This window comes from Oryctolagus cuniculus, chromosome 1, assembly GCF_964237555.1.
Source record: "Oryctolagus cuniculus chromosome 1, mOryCun1.1, whole genome shotgun sequence".
Classification (NCBI taxonomy): domain Eukaryota; kingdom Metazoa; phylum Chordata; class Mammalia; order Lagomorpha; family Leporidae; genus Oryctolagus; species Oryctolagus cuniculus.
In genome coordinates, this window is record NC_091432.1 from 117,506,984 (window position 1) to 117,526,930 (window position 19,947).

Here is a 19,947-nt window from a genome sequence, read left to right on the forward strand (position 1 = left end):
AGAACAGATCCCAGTTCAACTGCACAAATCTTTGCTCTCCTAGAGATCTTCCACTTTGTGTCTAAGTCATGCAGTAAATTGATCACCTGCTGCTCTCAGCTGAGATTCAGAGATAAGCCCAGGGATGGGAAAGTCATGACTTCTCAGAAGCTGCACTGTAATGTGACATAGGTGGGTATGGGCACAACTATGTACAGAAAATACCCAGGGCATCCAGAGAAGACTAAAGACCTAACACAGAGAAATGAAGACAAACTTCTAGACCAGAGTTTGGTCTTTGAATGGATTCTGTAAGCCTGAATTTGCATGGGCATAGGGTTTCTGTTTCTACTGCTCCCCTTCCCCCATGGAGAGGAGCTTTGGGTCATGAATTTCTTACCAGGGATGTGACCTGAAAGAAGGAAGTTGCTGAAAAAGAAAGGACTCACCACTCTTGCACTGGCCTGTGGCCTGGCACCTGGGTTTCAGAATGAAATAGCCGCATACATGTGAGCACAACTCTTCTAAGGTAGATTCGTGGAGGCTGGGAAGAACGACAGCATTCTCAGATGCAGGTGACGGGTGCTCAGCTCGAAGGTAGGTTGTTTGAATTGTGTATATATTTTCGTGTCCTATGCAGAGAAAAATTTCAATATAGATCAGGCTGATGGGGATGATCAAACATGCCTTGTCATCAGCATGGGTACCACACTAGGGCCTGCTGAAGTTCTCCTGGGCCTTTGGGAAAGAAGAGGGCTGTCTTGTGAGTGAGTATCATGCAAACTCTCTGAAGAGACACCATGTAAAGCAGGTGTCCCAGCAAGGAACTTTTCAAAAGTAAAGAGAACAAAAGTGGAAACCTGTTGCCTAGTTTGGAATGCATACATCCCTCTCTGCATTCCATGTTGGTGACATCTGCTGTTTCCATCAGAAAATATATAAGGCCTCCTGATTTTCTGCCTTGACACCGACTAGATTTTTATGTCTCCTGCAAGTTACTTGACCCCACTATGATTACCTTCATCATTTTCAATCCTTAACCTCCCTTGTCACATAAACATCTAAGTGCAAATGCATGACGAAACATCAGTGGTTAACATTCTGTGAATTATTAGACCATACATGTCATGAGTTGCTGTGATCAATAATCTCACTTCTGTGCTGGCAATCAAGAGAGACTTCATTTCATGTTGTCAGCTCTATAGTCAGGACTGCTCAAGAGCAGTGGAACCATGGTTTGCTGTGACCATTCCCTCTCAGGGGCCCTCCCAGCTAACTAGCCAAGGGAAGGCAACAGGGTGTTGGAAACCTAGAGGCATTGTGCAAAGTGCTGTTTCCAGAGTGCAAACCCAGTCATTTATTTTACTCTTACATCCTTGAAATTGCTGGTGACCCAAGAAATTCTCAGAGATCCTATAATAGAGGGTCGATATTTATCACAAAAGTGAAGATGCCTGTGGTGATTCCTGTGTCCCGCATTGAACTGCCTGGGTCTGATCCCTGTCCATAGTTCTTAATTTCAGCCTTCTGCTAATGCAGACCTTGGGAGGCAGACATGATGGCTTGAAAAGCTGGATTCCTGCCACTCATATGGGAGAACTGGATTGAGTTTCTGGTTCCTGGCTTCTGGCTCCTGCCTCAGGAGCCATTTAGCACTTACTCAGTCTCTCCTGACTCTCTCTCTCTGCTTCTCAGAAAATAAATTTTAAAAATTTAAATATCCTGTACCTTAAGATGTATATTTTGATATTTTATTAATTTACTATAAAGGCAGAGTTAGAGAGGGGAGGTGGAGAGAGAGATCTTCCATCTGCTGGTTCATTCCCCAAATGGCTGCAATGGCCGGGGCTGGGCTAGGTTGAAGTCAAGAGCCAACAGCTTCATCTGGGTCTCCCATGTGGGTGAAGAGGCCCAAGTCTTGGGCCATCCTCTGCTTCTTTCCTAGGTCCACTTGTGGGGAGCCAGATGAAAAGTGGTACAATCAGGACACGAATCAGCCCCATATGCGATGCCAGCATTGCAGACAGTGGCTTAACCTTCTACACCACAGTGCCGGACCCAAGATGGGTTTTTTTTTTTTTTTACAAAGAATAAATGTTCTCTTTTTTCCATTTACAATCTATCACTGAATTTTACTTTTTAATTTATTTTTTTTTTCATTTTCATCAGGCAAGATAGTGAACAAGAATTATAGTAACTTCTGTCTTACAGGAAAAGAAACTTCCATGACTTTAGCACAATAAAACCAAAATGTCAGGATGCACAGGAGTTAATCAACACTTGAGTGTTGAGAGCCTGTTAAAGTACACATTCAGGATGGCAGCCAAGGGGCCACCATGAATGATAAGCTCTTAAAATCTTCAGAGCCAGTAGTGAAGTATGAACCTGTTCTATGCCTACGTGTAGAACATGTGTTATGTAAATTAAAAGCCTTTTGTTAAAATATATTGCCAGTTTTTACCATTTTTACATTATTTTATTGCCAAATAACTTTTGCAAAGATGTCAACGTTCAGTGAAAACACAAAAAAATAAACAAACGTGCATTGTGCAGGTGGAAGTTTCCTCAGATGCACTCAGCGATTCCTGTATTCTGAGACTGCAGTATATCTTTCCAAAAAAGAAATTTCATATTTAAATTTTACAGATTACGTGAAGACATCCTAAGTTACACATGAAAGTGCTTCCAAGATTGTTGAACTGTAAGCAGGTAAGAGGAAATGCTGTGTGATCTTCCTAGGAATCATCTTCAACATTTTACTGCAAGGTCTGTGACAAACATTCTCCCTCCTCTCCTTCTAACCACTCTGTTTCTATTAAGGACATGAACAAGTTTGCTCATCCTTGAATTGTTTGTTCTGTAGCTAAATTGCTCCAAAACTATCTTAGGAGAGGTATAATCCTTTTATCAATGACCTCTAGATCAAATGCTACAAAACTCAACCTTACAGGCCTTTCTATCAGAAATGTGATTATTTTGATTTTCTTATTACACTGATACACATTCTGGGCATAGATTTGGCATTAAACAAATCTTACCAATAAGAGGCTGTGGAACCTCTTCATTTGCAGAGTTGACCAAGAGTTGGTAGTCTTTTTCAGAGCCCTTGGAGAAAAAAGAATGAAGCATCACAACAAATCATCAGTACATACCTTCAGGACTTATTTCCTTAGTGTTTCCACATTTCCAAACAAGAAAAGGACCGGACCAGTGTAAATGCTATTCCATCCAATGGGGTGACCACAGTTTTTGAGTTAGCAAGACTGGTTTGTTTAAGTACCTCCTGTCCCTCTTAGAACCTCCAGGAATCTACCCCACATTTTTGCTGTATCGCTGTTGATAAGCCATGTATCTGTGGACCACAGTGTAGTTGGCTGGGTGCTTTCTGTGTGCTCCATGGAATGAGAAATCACATTTATGCCTTTTCAAAAGGAAAGTCTGATCCTGAGAATTCTGCCTTCTGCTATCCAGTTTCCTTAGAGAATGTTGCGTTTACCCTCACATGTCCTTGTCCACACAACCCTTTTGCCTATGGAGTCACACACCTGCCATGACTATGCTTAAACCAAATAACACTTGGAGGATATCATAAGATACCTTGAAAGAGCAGAATGTCAGCCCACTGGCTTCCATTCAGACAAGCCTCATTCTGGAGACAAAAGGGACAAGGACTCTAATCTGAGGAATAGGCCAGCTCCAGGAAACAATCCCCCTAGCAGCTCTGGAAATGCTAGTTGAAACCAACACACCTACACTGTGTATCTCTTAAATAACTTTCGTGTCTTCCAAAGGAGACTGAAGCAAAAACATGATTCAGATGGAGTTAGTGTGGAATGCTAGTATGATTGCTCTTGATTCCTGATGAGAACACAAGACCTTGACATTACAGAGTATCCCAGAGAAGAAGGCTATCTCACACATGCATGCACACACACACACACACATACACACACAGACGCAGCATAATATTCTCAAAACTGTTCTGCCAATAGGAAGTGAGACCTCAGAAAAGTCATTTCTTTTAAGGTAGGAGTTAAAAAGCTTCTGTTGAAATACCTTGACTTGGACATAGACAAACTCTTTGTCAAAATGGAATGATTTCTTGTCTGATGATACCAGTCACTTCAACAAAGGAAAACACTGCATACTAAAGAAAATGAACTATGTTTTTTAAATCAATGTCCTGTGACCCACCCCCCTAACAACTGACTCTGTTCCAAGACTGGATTGCATTCCTGGCTCCAGGCTTCAGCTCCAGAACACCCCAGTGCATAGTGTGCATTCAGGCACTAAACCAATGAGTTGGACCTCTCTATACAAGCTTCTTTCTCTCTGTTTTTCTCTATATACATCTCTGCCATTGTATTTCTGTCTGTCTGTCTCTCTCTGTACATGTCTTTTTGAAAATATATCAGTCACAAAAAATCAAGGTTGCTATTTAAAAGTGGCTGTTAGTTACTTACAGTTAATCCTAGTACTGGCAGTGATAGGTTGATGACATCATTCGCTGTGTCTAAATTGGTTACTGTCACAATTATAGACTGTAAAAGGAAAAGGAGAAAAACATTGCTGAAATGGAAGAATTTTGGAGCACATGACAAAATTATTATCAATTGTTACCCATAAGTTAAACACAAAGTTTGTTTTTAAAGTTCACAAAGTGTAAAGTAGAGCACTAGTCCTTAGTTAGAACTTATTTTCATTCCTTTATATAACAGGAAGCCAATAGAAAAAATTTCAGTAAAGCATATAATTCTTTTTAAATAAAGAAGCTATGACACTCAAAATAAAACAGCTTAGGTGAGGTAAACAAATGCTGCAAATGCTGAGAGGGCATTTATTTTAGTACCATAACTTCTCACACATTCATTTCTAGTCCCTTAAGAACTGGCTATCACAGCCACTCTTGTTTGACCAACCAGAATGGAAGGAGCACTTTATCTGAGTTAATCACCAAACTTACGGAGACAATAAATCCAGGGCTTACAACTGAATGTTTTAGAAATTGAAGTTCCATTCCCAGCTCTGCCAGTCAAGAAGGGATCTAAAACAGCTCTCTATTGCCCTCACATTCACAGATTCCTCTATGGAAACCGGAGATGATTTACAGAAAAATCACATGAATAGTGTTTGTGAAATCAAATCTAGAGTTCACTAGATACTATACAAGACATTGTTTTTAAATAAGATAATATAGAAGCAAGAGCATGTATCATGGATTTAGTTGGAGAAATCAGACAAATCCATAATGAGGTCTGGGTCCTCTAATAAGCAATGCTTAAAGGGAACAAATAAATAGCAAAATTGGACTCCCACAGGCCTTAAGTATATTAAAACAAACTGGGTAGAAATATATTTCCAATTTATTTCTTTCCTTTGAATTCTTTTTTATAGGAAGATTGTCTTTATTATGTTTCATCCCCTGATGTTCTCTTAATAAAAGGGCATTTGTTAAGGAAATCAGAAAAAAGTATGATTGTAATTTACTAAACAATTTCATTCATTGGATACCATGCTCCTAATTTTTCTTGTTCTTTTTCTTCAATTAGATTTTTTATTTATAAATATAAATTTCCAAAGTACAGTTTATTGATTACAATGGCTTCCTCCCCCATAATTTCCCTCCCATTCGCACCCCTCCCATCTCCTGCTCCCTCTCCCATTCCATTCACATCAAGATTCATTTTCAATTATCTTTATATACAGAAGATCAATTTAGTATATATTAAGTAAAGATTTCATCAGTTTGCACCCACACAGAAACACAAAGTGTAAAATATTGTTTCAGTACTAGTTATAGCATTACTTCACATTGGAAAACACATTAAGGACAGATCCCACATGAGAAGTAAGTACACAGTGACTCCTATTGTTGACTTAACAATTTGACACTCTTGTTTATGGCATCAGTAATCTCCCTAGGCTCTAGTCATGAGTTGCCAAGGCAATGGAAGCCTTTTGAGTTCGCCAACTTCGATCTTATTCAGACAGGGTCATAGTCAAAGTAGAAGTTCTCTCCTCCCTTCAGAGAAAGGTACCTCCTTCTTTGATGGCCCCGTTCTTTCCACTGGGATCTGACTCACAGAGATCTTTCATTTAGGTCTTTTTTTCCAGAGTGTCTTGGCTTTCCATGCCTAAAATCACTTTTCTATACTAGCCTTATTTCCTCCTAAAATATTTTGTGTGATCTAAACTTACTATAAAGAACAAAGAAATGAGATATCTGGGATATCTAGTGCACAACAGTTCATAAATCAAATTTTACTCAATTGAAGCTATTCTTCCCAACAGCATGGGAAAATGAGGTAGAAACATGCTGATCTCCTAAAAGTGTGATCCCTCCAAGTCAATTCAGTCCTGATATTTTATAGAAAGGAACACCTTTCCAAAATCCACTCTATGTGGAACAACAGCTCAATGCAATACTTGACCCTGGAGTTCACCCTATCAGGAAATGGAGCATTATAGGAGTCAACTGATAAAATGGGAGCATGAATGGTAGATTACAATATTATATCAGTGTTCAGTTTACAGGTGGAGACTGTATAACCACTGTACTGCCTGGAAATACACAGGCATTCAGTACTGAAGGGCTTTAGTGAATGTAACTGGCCTTTGGAAATAGATATTCACATGCAAATGCCTAGATAAACCAGAAAAAATAAATAGTAATGCAAGTGGGGCAAAATGGTACCAAAAAGGAACCTTGGGATAAAAAACATTTGATATAGTTAGCACTCTTTTGTACATTTCTGTATGTTGACAAGTCTCCAAAATAAACAAAAGTATTTTAAAATAAAGTAGATATCATTAAAAAATGAAAATAAGAAGCAACAAAGGGACAAATACCATATGTTCTCCCTGATCGGTGACAACTGACTGAACACCAAAAAGGAAACCTGTTGAAGTGAAATGGACACTATGGGAAACGGTGACTTGATCAGCATAGCCCTGACTGTTAATGAACAACTTAATACATTATCCCTCTTAGTAGTTTTTTTGTCTGTTCTACTTAATATGACTGGTTTAATTCTGTAATTAATACACAGTTATTCTTAAGTGTTGAAAATTAACTGAAATGTGATCCCTGTTAAACATAAGAGTGGGAATAAGAGAGGGAAGAGATGTATAATTTGGGACATGCTCAAGCTGACTTGCCCCAAATGGTAGAGTTAGAAACATACCAGGGGATTCCAATTCAATCCCATCAAGGTGGCATGTACTAATGCCATCTCACTATTCCAAGTGATCAATTTCAGTTCACAATTGATCATAATGATAGGACTAAGAGTCAAAGGGAGCACATAAGCAAGTCTAGTACCTGCTAACACTAACCGATAGAATAAATAAAGGGGAGAGTGATCCAACATGGGAAGTGAGATACTCAGCAGACTCATAGAATGGCAGATGTCCTAAATAGCACTCTGGCCTCAGAATCAGCCCTAAAGGCATTCGGATCTGGCTGAAAAGCCCATGAGAGTATTTCAGGCATGGAAAGCCAAGACACTCTGGCAAAAGATCTCTGTGAGTGAGATCCCAGTGGAAAGAACAGGTCATCAAAGAAGGAGGTACCTTTCTCTGAAGGGAGGAGAGAACCTCCACTTTGACTATGACCTTGTCTAAACAAGATAAGAGTCAGAGAACTCAGAGGGCTTCCATAGCCTTGGAAACTCATGACTGGAGCATAGGGAGATTACTGATGCCATAGACAGGAGTGTCAATTGGTAAAGTCAACAACAGGAGTCACTGTGCACTTACTCCTCATGTAGGATCTCTGTCCTTAATGTGCCGTGCATTGAGATTTAATGCTATAATGAGTACTCAAACAATATATTTCACTTTGTGTTTCTATGGGGGTGCAAACTGTTGAAATCTTTACTTAATGCATACTAAACTGATCTTCTGTAAAAAAAAAAAAAAAGAAATTATCAATTCCCAACTTGACTCTCACTGGGATTAAACATGACAATAGGTCTGATCTGATTTCATCATCATTTTAAAAAAAATCATCTATTATTTTTCATTTTATGTTTCTGTGTGGGAGCAAACTGTTGAAATCCTTACTTAATGTATACTAAGCTGATCTTCTGTATATTAAGATAATCGAAAATGAATCTTGATGTGAATGGAAGGGGAGAGGGAGTGGGAAAGGGGAGGGTTGTGGGTGGGAGGGACGGTATGGGGGGGAAGCCATTGTAATCCATAAGTCGTACTTTGGAAATTTATATTCATTAAATAAAAGTTAAAAAAAAAAGAAAGAAATGTTTTAATTCCAAAAGAAATACCACCTTGTGGAAAATACTTTAATAAAGCAAAACACTACAGTTTATGTACATTTAACAGGTATTATTTCTGAGCATGCCCATTCAGATACTACTGGTTATTATTGCTTCATATTACCAGTAAATTACTTTTTATGTATACAAAGACATAGAACTATATGTGAAAATATATTTTCCCATATGGTCCTTTCCAAATGCTCGCTCACTTGCTCTCTCTCCCTCCTCTCTCTCCCCCTTCCATTGCTAATCACCTCCACACACACACACACATACACACACACGCACAACTTCTTTGTCTCTCACAATCCCTGCCTCTATTCCTGTCTACCTCCCTTTTACTCTAAGTAGGAACTTGAAGCTTCAATTGAATAAACACACTTACAGAAGTACTTCTGTTCATAGCCTCAATGTTGATTTCAGTAAGGATGCTATGCATGTAGTTCTCTTCTTTGGCTAAATTTATTTGCCTAATAAAATTCAGTAATAACCAAAAATAGATGAATTAGCTATCGGCACATTTCAGATCAATCCATATTGCAAAAATTTCTGTATATTTGATGTTTTATACATATACATATATATATTACAGTATAATTCAGCAAGATCAAAGTATGGATAGGAACTATAAACAAAAATAATTCTGGAAAATAAGACATGGTCCAGAGACTCACAGGTGGCACTGTGATCCACTACTCAAAGTACTCCTGCCTGGATTGAAGGCCCTGTAACCTTCTAGGGTTGAAGAGTAGGAGGGGGCAATTACTTTGAGCCTCACTCAGTAGAGTAAGCTGCACTCACAGGAATGTAATACATAATGAGAATAACGTTAGCTCCAAGCCACAGGCTGGCAAAAAGGAAAAGATGAGAGGGGCATTTAACTTCCTCAACAATAAAGCATGCATGTAAATGAGGGAATATTATTGAAAGCATATGCAGAAGTCCAAATCAGAAATTATTTGAGGACAGTTTAACAAAGTATCTATTTTTAATAGTGAAATAATTTGGGGCCATGGCTTGCAGAAATTTACACACTTCTATCACAAACTAAAGATTCAAAGCATGTATTCTGGCCAAATACCTTTCAAGTAATGAATACCATTTTTCTTTTATCGCTGAAGATCTGCAATTAGACAAATGGGAAAAATTAGATGTCACAAAACATAGATTCTACCATGCTGGGACGGTCATTGCAGATTACCATCCAGAAGGCAGTGGCGGCTGGTGGGAATGCAGGTGTAGGTAGTTCTCTCATACTCAGGTTCTCGATGAACTCTGCTCTTGTACAGCAACGTCACAAGGATGGAAACAGGTTTCACAGTGAAAGACACTGATTTGGAATTTAAGCATTAAATTTAAATTTAAACAGTAGACTATGGGATGCAAGCTCTGTGACCATGGGAAAGTATGTGAACTGTTGTAAGCCTCAGTCTCCACAACTGAAAAAGTGGTTAATTAAACCTCAGAGAGTTCTTGAATCTCACTTGCTCTCTCCTATTTCTTTATCCTCCACCATCTCCTTCTTATTGATCCTTTATCTCTAAATAATAACTTTCTTCAAACTGAAGTTTTGGTGGAACTGAATCCCCTTTGTGAACCTAAATGGCCATAAGAACACAAAATAGCCCTACTCTGTGTAAACAACTACTTTTTAGCTATTAACTTCACAGATGCCCACTATAAAGGGTCAAACACTAATAATTTTTCTGAGTTGAATGCCATACACTTGTTGTGCTAAAGTTTAGTATGTGCAAAGGAACTGGTGAGCAACTATCAATGACGAATATATGAGAAGTCTATAAATTCATCTGAAACTCTACTGGGGAAGATAATACCTGCATCTTGAGGGGAGTGATGTCGGACAGTGGATTGTATTTCAAGCCTCACTCCCTCCAATTTTCTTTCTAAACACCAAACACCTACTCCCCAAGTAGCTCCCAGAGCCCCTTTGAAAAGTCATTGCTGGAAAAAAAAATGAAGTTACTACACTAATTCCCACTATTTGACTATCCTTTCAGTGGTATTTGCATACAAAAACCTCTTGGGAGAAAGCACAATGCAGCCAAGTGCTATGACTAGAGGTCAAAATGTGAAGCAGTGCCATATTACATGAGCAGATTAAGATGCTTTTCTTTTCAAAAAGAAGTTTGGACAAAAATTTAATGACTTTTTTCTATCTATCCTGGACAAGAGGTGGTCAACTGTGTCCTTCCATGTCCAAGTAAAACAAGATAGAGTTGTGGTACTTACGGGAAAGTGGCCACAAAATTCAACAGTGGCCATCCCAGACGGAACGATCTCTCGACTAAACAGGGTTTGCCTTTTCTCTGTGTATCACGTCCACATTCAGCTATCCATAGGTGGTTCACTGGTATTCTGTAGTTTATGTTGAGAGACTTCTCATAGCTAGGAAAGATAATCAAGCAAAGTCTCTGTTAGTTGGCTACTTGACAAAATTCTCAACAGCTGAGCTCCTGAGGAAACCCAGGTTCTCCCTGTTTCAGGACAACCACCTCTCCTTCACATCTGTTTCCCTCAGTGCAGAGCACAGAGAGGCCTTCACCAAGAGTGTCCTCAGAAAAGGCTGGCCCAGGAAGACCTGAACACACAGAACTGCAGGTAGCCAATAGCTACCAATGGACTGCTCTTTCTCTGAATGCTGACTATGGGGCATGGAGCACACTCTGTATATTAAAGATACTACTTTTTGAGAGAGTCACTCTTATTATCTACATATCATGTACTTCAAAAAGTACTTCAGAGGCCAAAGATTGAAAATGGCCTTTGTGAAGAAACAATTAAATCCTCTTCATTATTGCATACAAACTAAAATTCACTTACCGTACAAAGTGCATACATGTCACTTGATCAAGTACTTGCTGAACTTGGTTACTAGATCACCCTAAAATGTCAGCAAGTTTCCCCAGAACCTGAAGGTGGGCTGAAGTCTAAGGGAACCTAAGTCACCCAGTTTCTCTCTCGGGATAAGAGGAACAATGCTGCACTGATTCGGGGTGACTGATTTGACCAAATTAATTGAATCAAGGCATAACACAATGTTCCATTGTGAGAGTGAGGTGTTACAAAGAAGAAATAAGTTTGTTCACATAATGGGGTTATTTCTTTACAAAGTATATTATTGCTTAACAAAGAAGCTTGTCATACTGATAGTGACTGTGAATGTACCCAACCATTTACGATGGTAATGGCTTCAATCAATTTGCTAAAATATGTGATACGATCTTAGGTAAGGTGGCAGCATTCAGCACTCAAAAGCACCCTATCAAACAACCTATGCTTTCTCTGTCTCAAAGGTCTGAGGTATATAAGCCAAATTCAAATACCTTTGACTGCTTATCCTTTCTGATATCCACAATAGATGTACAAAGTAAATAAAATTGTCTTTTAAAAACTGCCCTATTCTTGATTGTATTTTCTACAGTGTCATAACACAAATCAGGACCTGCATGTTATTTGTTGATTAAATGAAGAATCAAAATATTTGCAAAAGCAAAAGTAAAATCACTCTATTTGCTTATAGTAAGAGTTCATGAAAACACAATTTATTAGTGGTAATATATTTTATGAAAATCAGGACAGCATATATTATATACATACCTTGAGTTAGATATTAGTAAAACCAAATGATACAAAATTGCCAAATGCTTCTTTTTCTTCAATCCAGCTCTTAAGGTCACAGGGCCATGGATCAGGATTTCATGGTCAACACCTTCCAGCAATGTGATCTTTTCAATTCGGTTGTCAACCGCAGGGAGCAAGCTGTCCCTTAGGTACACCAAACACCCAGAACAGACAGTCATGATCAAATATATGACAGTTTATGCCAAATTTTAGTGGTTGCCCTGTGATAAAAATTATAGACTCAAGTCCCCAAACAGCTCTACAGCTACAAGCCAAGTGAGGTTGTAGTTTTCAAAGCTATCAAAGAGAAGAGGACACTTCAGGAGCTGGATGGAAACCACAATCAAGGGCAGTGCCCAAGGGCAGGCCCTTAGAGGTGGGGGAAACAAGGCAGCAGCAGCTCAGATCAGAGGCCATGGGGAAGGGGGAAGAAGGGCCCTAGGCTGAGAGTGTAACAAAAAGGGAGCAACCCACCACATCTAATGCTGGGCAGACACTTTCTGAGGACTGACCACTGGATGTAGTAACATGGAGGTCATGGGTAACCCTGAACAAATGAGTTTGGAGAATTGAAAGGAGGAGGGTTGTTTGGAGGCCTGTGCTAGGCAGGGTGGCCACCCTAAAGATGCACCTACTCTGACCCCTATAACCAATGAATGCACCACTTGGCAAAAGAGGCTGTGCAGATGTAAGAATGTGAACAATATTATAGGGAGATTAACCTTGTGAGCTGAAACTACTCACGGGAGCCCCGAAATTGAAGAAATGTCACATGGATTGAGTCAGGGAGATGCACAAAAGGTGGAACCAAAGAGAGCTGAAGGGTAAGAGAGAGGCTGAGTGAATCACACGGGTAGGAGCCACATGTGAACGTGAGACAGAACACAGCCAGCTCCCAAGAGCCAACATCAACCATGAGCTGACAACCAGTGGGGAAAGGGAAACCTCAGTACTGCATCCTCAAGGAACAGAATTCAGCCAAAGATCTGATGAGCTCAGAAGCAGATGCTGGCCCAAAGTCGCCAGGAAGAAGGGCAGCCTGCCACCACCATGACCAGGCCTAACAAACCCTAATCAGAGGACCCAGAGAAGACCAAATAATCCTCTGACCTACAGGCTTGGAACAAGACATCCCTGTGCAATCTTAAGTCACTAAGTCTCTGATAATAGTTGTAGCTGCACTTAGGAAAAAAAAAAGGATTTTGTTCTGTGGGACTGTGCTTTGCTGTAATAAGCACAAAACTATCTGAATGTAGACTTGAAGTCAGCAGGAAATGGAAACTAGAAAAAGTTTGAGGAAGCTGTGAAAAAAGATCTTGAAGACTCCTTGAGAAGAACCATGGACATTCAGGATTCTGCCACTGAAGGCTCAGAAGGTACTGAGAGACATTAACAAAATTAAAGTACCAATGTCTCTACCTAGCCAAGTATCACTGGAGCACATACAATAAGAAAATGTGTGATGTGGAAAAACAATATCAGTTTATAGTGTTACATTGAAAGATAAAAGTAAAATATCAAAAGCAAAATTCTGTAAAGTTCTCCATAATCATTTGCTGCTGTTTCATTCTGATTGACAGCAACAGGTATGTCCATTGACAAAAGTTCCTGTCACATTTTTACTGGAAAATAAAATATTTTCTTAATGTTTTAAAGCAATTTATCTCTTTATATATATATATATATATATATATATCCATTCAGTTACCTAATAAACACTTATTCTACCTCAGTCACTATCTACATGCTGTAAGGGCCACTTAGATATGAGTTTTTACTTACCAAGAGCTTAAAAAGGAGAAAACACTTTTTTTAAACCTATTTAATTTACCCACCATAGGTAAAACAAATGACATGAAGATTTGGGAAAAAGTAATTATAACTGACTTTCATGTTAACATGAAAATTTGTATAATGATGGGTCTATTAAACTGAATCCCATCTTACATAAATCAATATTCACATTTGGAGGAGAAAGTGCTAAATAATACCAAATGATAATAGAAACATCCAAAAGTTTCTGAACACCAGAGCATGCTTAGATATCAGTTGAAAGAAAGCAAAGGAAAGAAAGAAAGAAGGAAAGAAAGAAAGAAAGAAAGAAAGAAAGAAAGAAAGAAAGAAAGAAAGAAAGAAAGAAAGAAAGAAAGAAAGAAGAGGAGAGGGAGGGAGGGAGGGAGGGAGGGAGGGAGAGAGGAAGAGAGGGAGGGAGGGAGAAAGGGAGGAGGAGGAAGGGAAGGGAAGGAAAGGAGGGAGGGAGGGGGAGGAAGAGAGGGAGGGAGAAAGGAAATCAGAGTGAAAGAAAGAAAACTAGAGTGAAAACAAATGAAGTTCTTTCATAAATAAGGCAGCCCTTTCAGAGACCTACAGAAAATTATTTCCCATGGAGCCAAGGTCTCCCCTAAGCATACAAATCTGCTCTCTTGAGCTCAAGGGCAGTAATCTAAGAAGCATGATCAGCTTTTCATTAAATCAGTGCTAAGGCTATAAGTTCCTGTTTCAGGCACCAGCAGAGAACAGTTCCTGGGACCCCCAGTCTGTCAGGATGATCAGCAACAGTAAAAGGAGGGCCTACCTGGCGCAGTGAACTTTTGAATGACGTCCGAAATGTTTTAAACGCTTTTTGGTTGATGAAAACATCTTTTTTTTTTCTTCAATTTTAAGCACTAGAATGCAGTCCTGTCTGCAGCAATCGCTAAAACACTGTGGGCTAATCCACAAAGACCAGATTCTGCAGTAGTCAGGACAGCCCACCATTATGATGTCACCACTCTGAGGCTCATGTCCTAACCAGGATTCTCACAGGCTGACATACTGGTTTCCTTGATTTTGGCCCCATGTTTCGATTCTTCAATTGTTGATTCACACAGAGTTGTAACAAATAACACAGAGATACCAGCAAACTTTCATTCAGTTCTCCCAAAAAATACAGTACAATTGAATATTACTATAAAATTATATAATATTGTATATAGTAACATTATATACAATACTAAAATAAGTTTTTCTTTATTTATTTATATACTTGAAAAGCAGAGGGACAGCCAGCGAGAGATTTTTTATCCTCTGGTTCACTCCACACCTAAGGCTGTGTCAGGAGCTCTATCCTGGTCCCCAACATGAATAGTCATGGTCCAAGTACTCTGACCATAATTTTCTGTCTTTTCAGGTGCATTAATAGAAAACTGAATCAGAATGAGAGCAGCAGGGACCCCAGCTCACACTCTGATATGTGTTGGCATCACAAACAGCAACTTAATCCCTGTGCCACAATGCCAGCCCCAAAGTAGGTATTTTTATTATTTTTGTCTTGATTTGTTTGTTTCTTTAGAAGCATCTAAGGCTGGGCAATGTGTAAAAATATGACATTTATTTATCTTAAAGTTGAGAGGCTGAAAGGCCAAGATCAGATGTCCCACTGATTTTGCCACCTTTCCTGGCTGGTATCTCCTTGCTGTTTCTTTACAAGGCAGGGAGAAAGAGGTGAGATTCAACATGGGAATTTGGAGACACACAATTCACACCACATCAGTCTTACTTCAGTTATTGCATTGAACACTGATGCTTCTACACTAAATGCCAAATAGCATATCAAGGTGATGCTATGCCAGTAATACCAGTATTTAACCACATCACATCACAACACAAAGCTATTTTCTTCTTTCTATTTTTTCCTTAAAACTTTAAGTGAGTGTTGAAATGGCAATATAGAAAAGAAGACTTTGTAGAGATGATCACAGGAGATTTGGGGTCAAACTACGTGGTTTTGAATCTGCTTTCATTATTTACTACCTATGGGACACTGAGCAAAGCAGTTATCTGTTAATGTCTCAGTGCCTGTATTTGCAGACATGATGGGCAGAGCTCCTCAGAGGGTGTCAGGACAATTACATGAGGTCATACTACAGAGAACTGAGGATTGTACCTAACACAGTAATCCTGTAAACATCAGGTATGCTTCCTGGAGGCAGAAAGCCTTCCCCTTGCAAACTAGCAAATGGTATCGTGGGTGTGCTTCCATGTCCAGAGAAGGGAGAAGGAACAGGTGGTAAAATCAAATACATGGAACAATGACAAGGTGCCAAGCTCCTGGCCAGGTGGCCTACGGACACGACCTCACTTCTTCCACTTCACATTGTGAGCTAAGAATCTTTATTTCCATTCCACAGATGTAGAGACTGATGCTTAGTGGAGTTAAATAACTGAGAGCCACATATTCAACCTTTTGTAGTCAGGATTGTTGGATTCCTGAGTTACACAGTGTTTCCACAATCAAGCAATGCTTTCCCCTGTGGAGGAGGGAAAAACACTCCTCTATGTGACATCACATCCTGTCCAGGGAGGTTGCAGACTCAGGTACCTGGCATGTATCTGAGGCTTCATCACTCTCTGTATCTAGAGAGGGTGCTCATTCAAACTCACTCACTCTCTTCTCTTTCATGGCTGGTTCTGAACATTTTAACCTCTGTGGGCAGCTTGTTGCCAACTCTCAGACAGCAAGTTGGCATCAGCTGTCAGAGCTGGCAGGAGACATCTGTTAATTTAAGCATTTAGACCCACCTTCATGACAATGGCCAGGCTGTCCACGGTGGCCAGTTTTAACAGCCCTTTCTTGGGGTGGCAGTGGGGTCCAATATGTTAAGCCCCTGCATGCAACCTCATCATCCCATTTGGGAGTGCCAGTTTCACTTCTAGTTGCTCTTCCTCCAATCCAGCTCCCTACTGATGTGTCTGGGAAAGCAACAAAGGTGGTGCAAGTACTTGGGCCCCTGCCACCCACATGGGTGACATGGTTGGAGTTCCTGACTCCTGGCTTCAGCCTGGCCCAGTTTCAGTCACTGCATCCACCGGGCAGTGAACCAGCAGAAGGAAGAGTTCTCTCTCCTTCCATCTCTCCCCCTTCCTGTCTGTCACTCTACCTGTGAAGCAAACAACAATAAAAACACTTTCCACTCTGTGCTCAACCTGATCTTCATCCTGAGTCACTGCTACTGTGAGTTTTCCCTTCTCAATCTGCTGCTCTGATGCTGTCATATTTGCTCCACCACGTGATGCATCCCCACATCCTGACAGAAAGCACTTGTCTCTGTGCCCTTTTCTGCCCTCTGTGGAACGTAACTGGAAGTCATACTGAGCCTTTCGGGAACCCAGCTGAGGACAAAGACTGCATTCAGTGATATGAGTGGAACCCTGAGTACCATATAAGAATGTGCCATAACACTAAGAAATAAATAAAATTTTGAGACAATATTTGAAAAATTTAAAACAACTGTAAGATATGGGACGTACAAAATATCTATGTTGGAGATGGTGTTGTGGTGCAGTGAGCTAAGCTGCCATCTGCAACACCATCATCCAATATGAGAGCCAGTTTGAGCCCCAGCTGCTCTGCTTCCAATCCACCTCCCTGCTAATGCACCTGGGAAAGCAGCAGGTGATGGCCCAAGTCCTTGGGTTCTTGCATCCATGTGGGAGACTCATAAGGAGTTCCAAGCTCCTGGCTTCAGCCTGGCCAAGCCCCAGGTGTTGCAGCCATTTGAGGAATGAAGTAAGGATTCTCTCTCTTTATCTCTCTCTCTCTCCTCCCCTTTTCTTTTTCTCTCTCCCCCACTCTGAGTGTGTATGTGTGTGTGTGTGTTTGTAAATCTGCCTTTCAAATAAATACATAAATCTTTTTTAAAAAATCTAAATGCACCTTAAATAGGTACATAGGCACTATCATCTTTTCATTAAAGGGAGAGTTCTTACACCACAGAAGAAAACTGTAGTACTAATATTACAAACTCTTTGCCATGATTCATAGAGATGAAGGGAAAAAAAAAAAACTCAGCTTCAAAACAGGATAACACAAGAGGCAAAGGGAGAAAGTTCAAGGAAAACAGATGTAACAGTTAACTCCTGAAGAAAATAGATACCTAAAAGAAAAGAAAAATTGATATTTAAAAAAAGTTAACACTTCCAGAATCAAGAAGGGAAAGAGTGACTAAGAATTAAGAACAATCAGAAACATTTAATGTTTTATGTTTATGATCCTAGATAGTAAACACACTATTAGCCAAATGAGTAATTTCTTGAGGGTTTGAAGTCTAAGCTTAAGGAATCCCATGATCTAACACTTGACAAATGTATTTCAGTTTTTAATGTCCTAAGATTACATGTTTTCCCTCAACAGGTAAACCCATTCTAAGTGGTCCATGAGTATAGGGCAATTTAATAATTGGAATAATGTAAATGCTATTTCAGTTTGCCCAGCCAGCATACAAATAAAACATGAAAGACAACAACAACTCTGATTGAGAGTAAAAGCAATAGAAGTATGTATCTAAAAATAATATAACATAAATGTTAAAGCAGTAGAGAGATATGACAGGTAATGTCACACAAATGTGTTTACTAAAACAGACAACAAAATATACAATTTCAACATATTCTTTAAAATTGAAAAGATAACCACCAGAAGACCCAAACAGTATGACTTGGAAGTCATAGGTATAGATAGACATGGAAATGGTGGAAATGTGGCCAAACTATCTCTTCTTTCAGTAGATTCCTTCTGCTACAGTTTTCTGAATTTGTTTCCCAAAGTCTTGTGCTAGAAACTCAACCCCCAGTGCAGCAGTGTTGGGAAGTATTTTCATCATGAAGCTTCTGCCTCATGAATGGATTAAAGTCCTTTACTCAGGAGTGGGTTCAGTATCCAAGGAACTGGTATGAAAGGAAAGTGAGTTAGGAGGGCCAGTACTGTGGCACAGTGCTTCACCTACTACTTGTGATGCTGACATTCCATATTTGGAGTGGTGGTTTGAGTTGCAGCTGCTCCACTTCCACTCCAACTCCCTGCTAATGCACCTGAGAAGTCATCAGATCATGGCCAAAGTACTTGGTCTCCTGCCAACCACATGGAGAATCAGAATGCTGTTCTTGGCTCCAGGATTTGGTGTGGCCCATACCTTGCTGTTGTGGCCATTTTGGCAGTGAACCAGGAGATGAAAGATATTTCTCTGTCCATCTGCCTTTAAAATAAATTAATAAATCTTTTTTAAAGAGTGGAGCAGGCCTGTCTTGCTGTCTCTCACATGTTCCTTTATGCTCTTTTGCCCTTCCATTAGTTGTCATGTTATGACACAGCAAGAAGGCCTTCATCAGATGTGGTCTCTTAATCTTGGACTTCCCAGTCCCCAGAACCATGAGCCAAATCAATTTCCAGTGTTTATAAATTACACAGTGTGTAGTGGTCTGTGCGGATCACAAAACTCACTAAGGCACTAACTGCATTGAAAGCCAAGAAGTGGGAGTATTAGCATATGATTTAAAAAAATACAATAACCACCAACATAACAGAAGAGGCTTTAAAATAGGGAGCTAGATTAGAAGTGGGGAAGTGTGGGAAAAAAGCCAGGTGGAGGATTTACTTTTTGTTGTTTGATGTTTTGTATGTGTCTGTATATTCACTTTATCCTATAAAAGTTAAAATGAGAACAAAAAAATGTAAAGCTTGCTGCACCTGCTGCTCTTAGCTCTACCCTCACTCCCACCCCTTCCCCAATGGCAGCCATTCTTCCTACATTCATGATCAGATTCTAAGAAGAAGTAAAAGAGAATAATAAAGAACAATCATGCTCATGTGTGGGCTATCTGGGGTCTTTCTACCTGGTTCTCAAGATCTCTCTTTTTAATGGACCAACCTTTTGAACTAACTTTTGACTAATCCATGGCATCTAGAATCTCATTAATGTTTTACAGAGCAATGGAATTATTCTCTTATTTCTTGACAAGAGTTAACATCAATTCATTGATCATTCCTGTGTCCTTATAGTTTTTTTTTTAATTATTGATTAGCATCAACTACTTGCCAGTTGAGATCTATTTGATCTCTCTAGGCAAGAATGACAAGTCTGTGGCAGAGTGATGAAATTACTAGAACCAAATAAATAGAAAATCATCTATTAAGTTACAGTGCTGAGGGAGAAGGATAGCAGTCAGTATTCTATTCCTTCTGTTTTCAGAGAGAAGAGTGAATTTCACTTCACTCCTGAAGAGAACATAC

General features: G+C 39.6%; 2 protein-coding genes across 7 annotated transcripts in view; both read right to left on the reverse strand.

The window, feature by feature from the left end:
- Positions 1-14,805, reverse strand: part of LOC103350538 (uncharacterized) — an 84,111-nt gene extending 69,306 nt beyond the window's left edge. For 4 of the 5 annotated variants that reach the window (XM_070047786.1, XM_070047798.1, XM_070047789.1 and 1 more), the window contains exons 1-8: positions 14,476-14,805; positions 11,877-12,044; positions 10,509-10,664; positions 9,340-9,381; positions 8,644-8,728; positions 4,443-4,520; positions 3,018-3,084; positions 429-611 (exon numbers count right to left, since the gene is read on the reverse strand). In XM_070047786.1, the coding sequence (XP_069903887.1) occupies positions 429-611; positions 3,018-3,084; positions 4,443-4,520; positions 8,644-8,728; positions 9,340-9,381; positions 10,509-10,664; positions 11,877-12,044; positions 14,476-14,657 (961 nt within the window). In that variant the 5' untranslated portion in view covers positions 14,658-14,805. The remainder of the gene's footprint in view (positions 1-428; positions 612-3,017; positions 3,085-4,442; positions 4,521-8,643; positions 8,729-9,339; positions 9,382-10,508; positions 10,665-11,876; positions 12,045-14,475) is intronic. The other variant, XM_070047809.1, reaches the window with a different exon arrangement.
- Positions 14,806-14,958: 153 nt separating this feature from the next.
- LOC100344537 (olfactory receptor 4D5) overlaps positions 14,959-19,947 on the reverse strand; it is a 36,258-nt gene continuing 31,269 nt past the window's right edge. For both annotated transcript variants that reach the window (XM_070047831.1, XM_070047822.1), the window contains one exon: positions 14,959-18,913. The gene's annotated coding sequence lies outside the window, so the exon portion shown is untranslated. The remainder of the gene's footprint in view (positions 18,914-19,947) is intronic.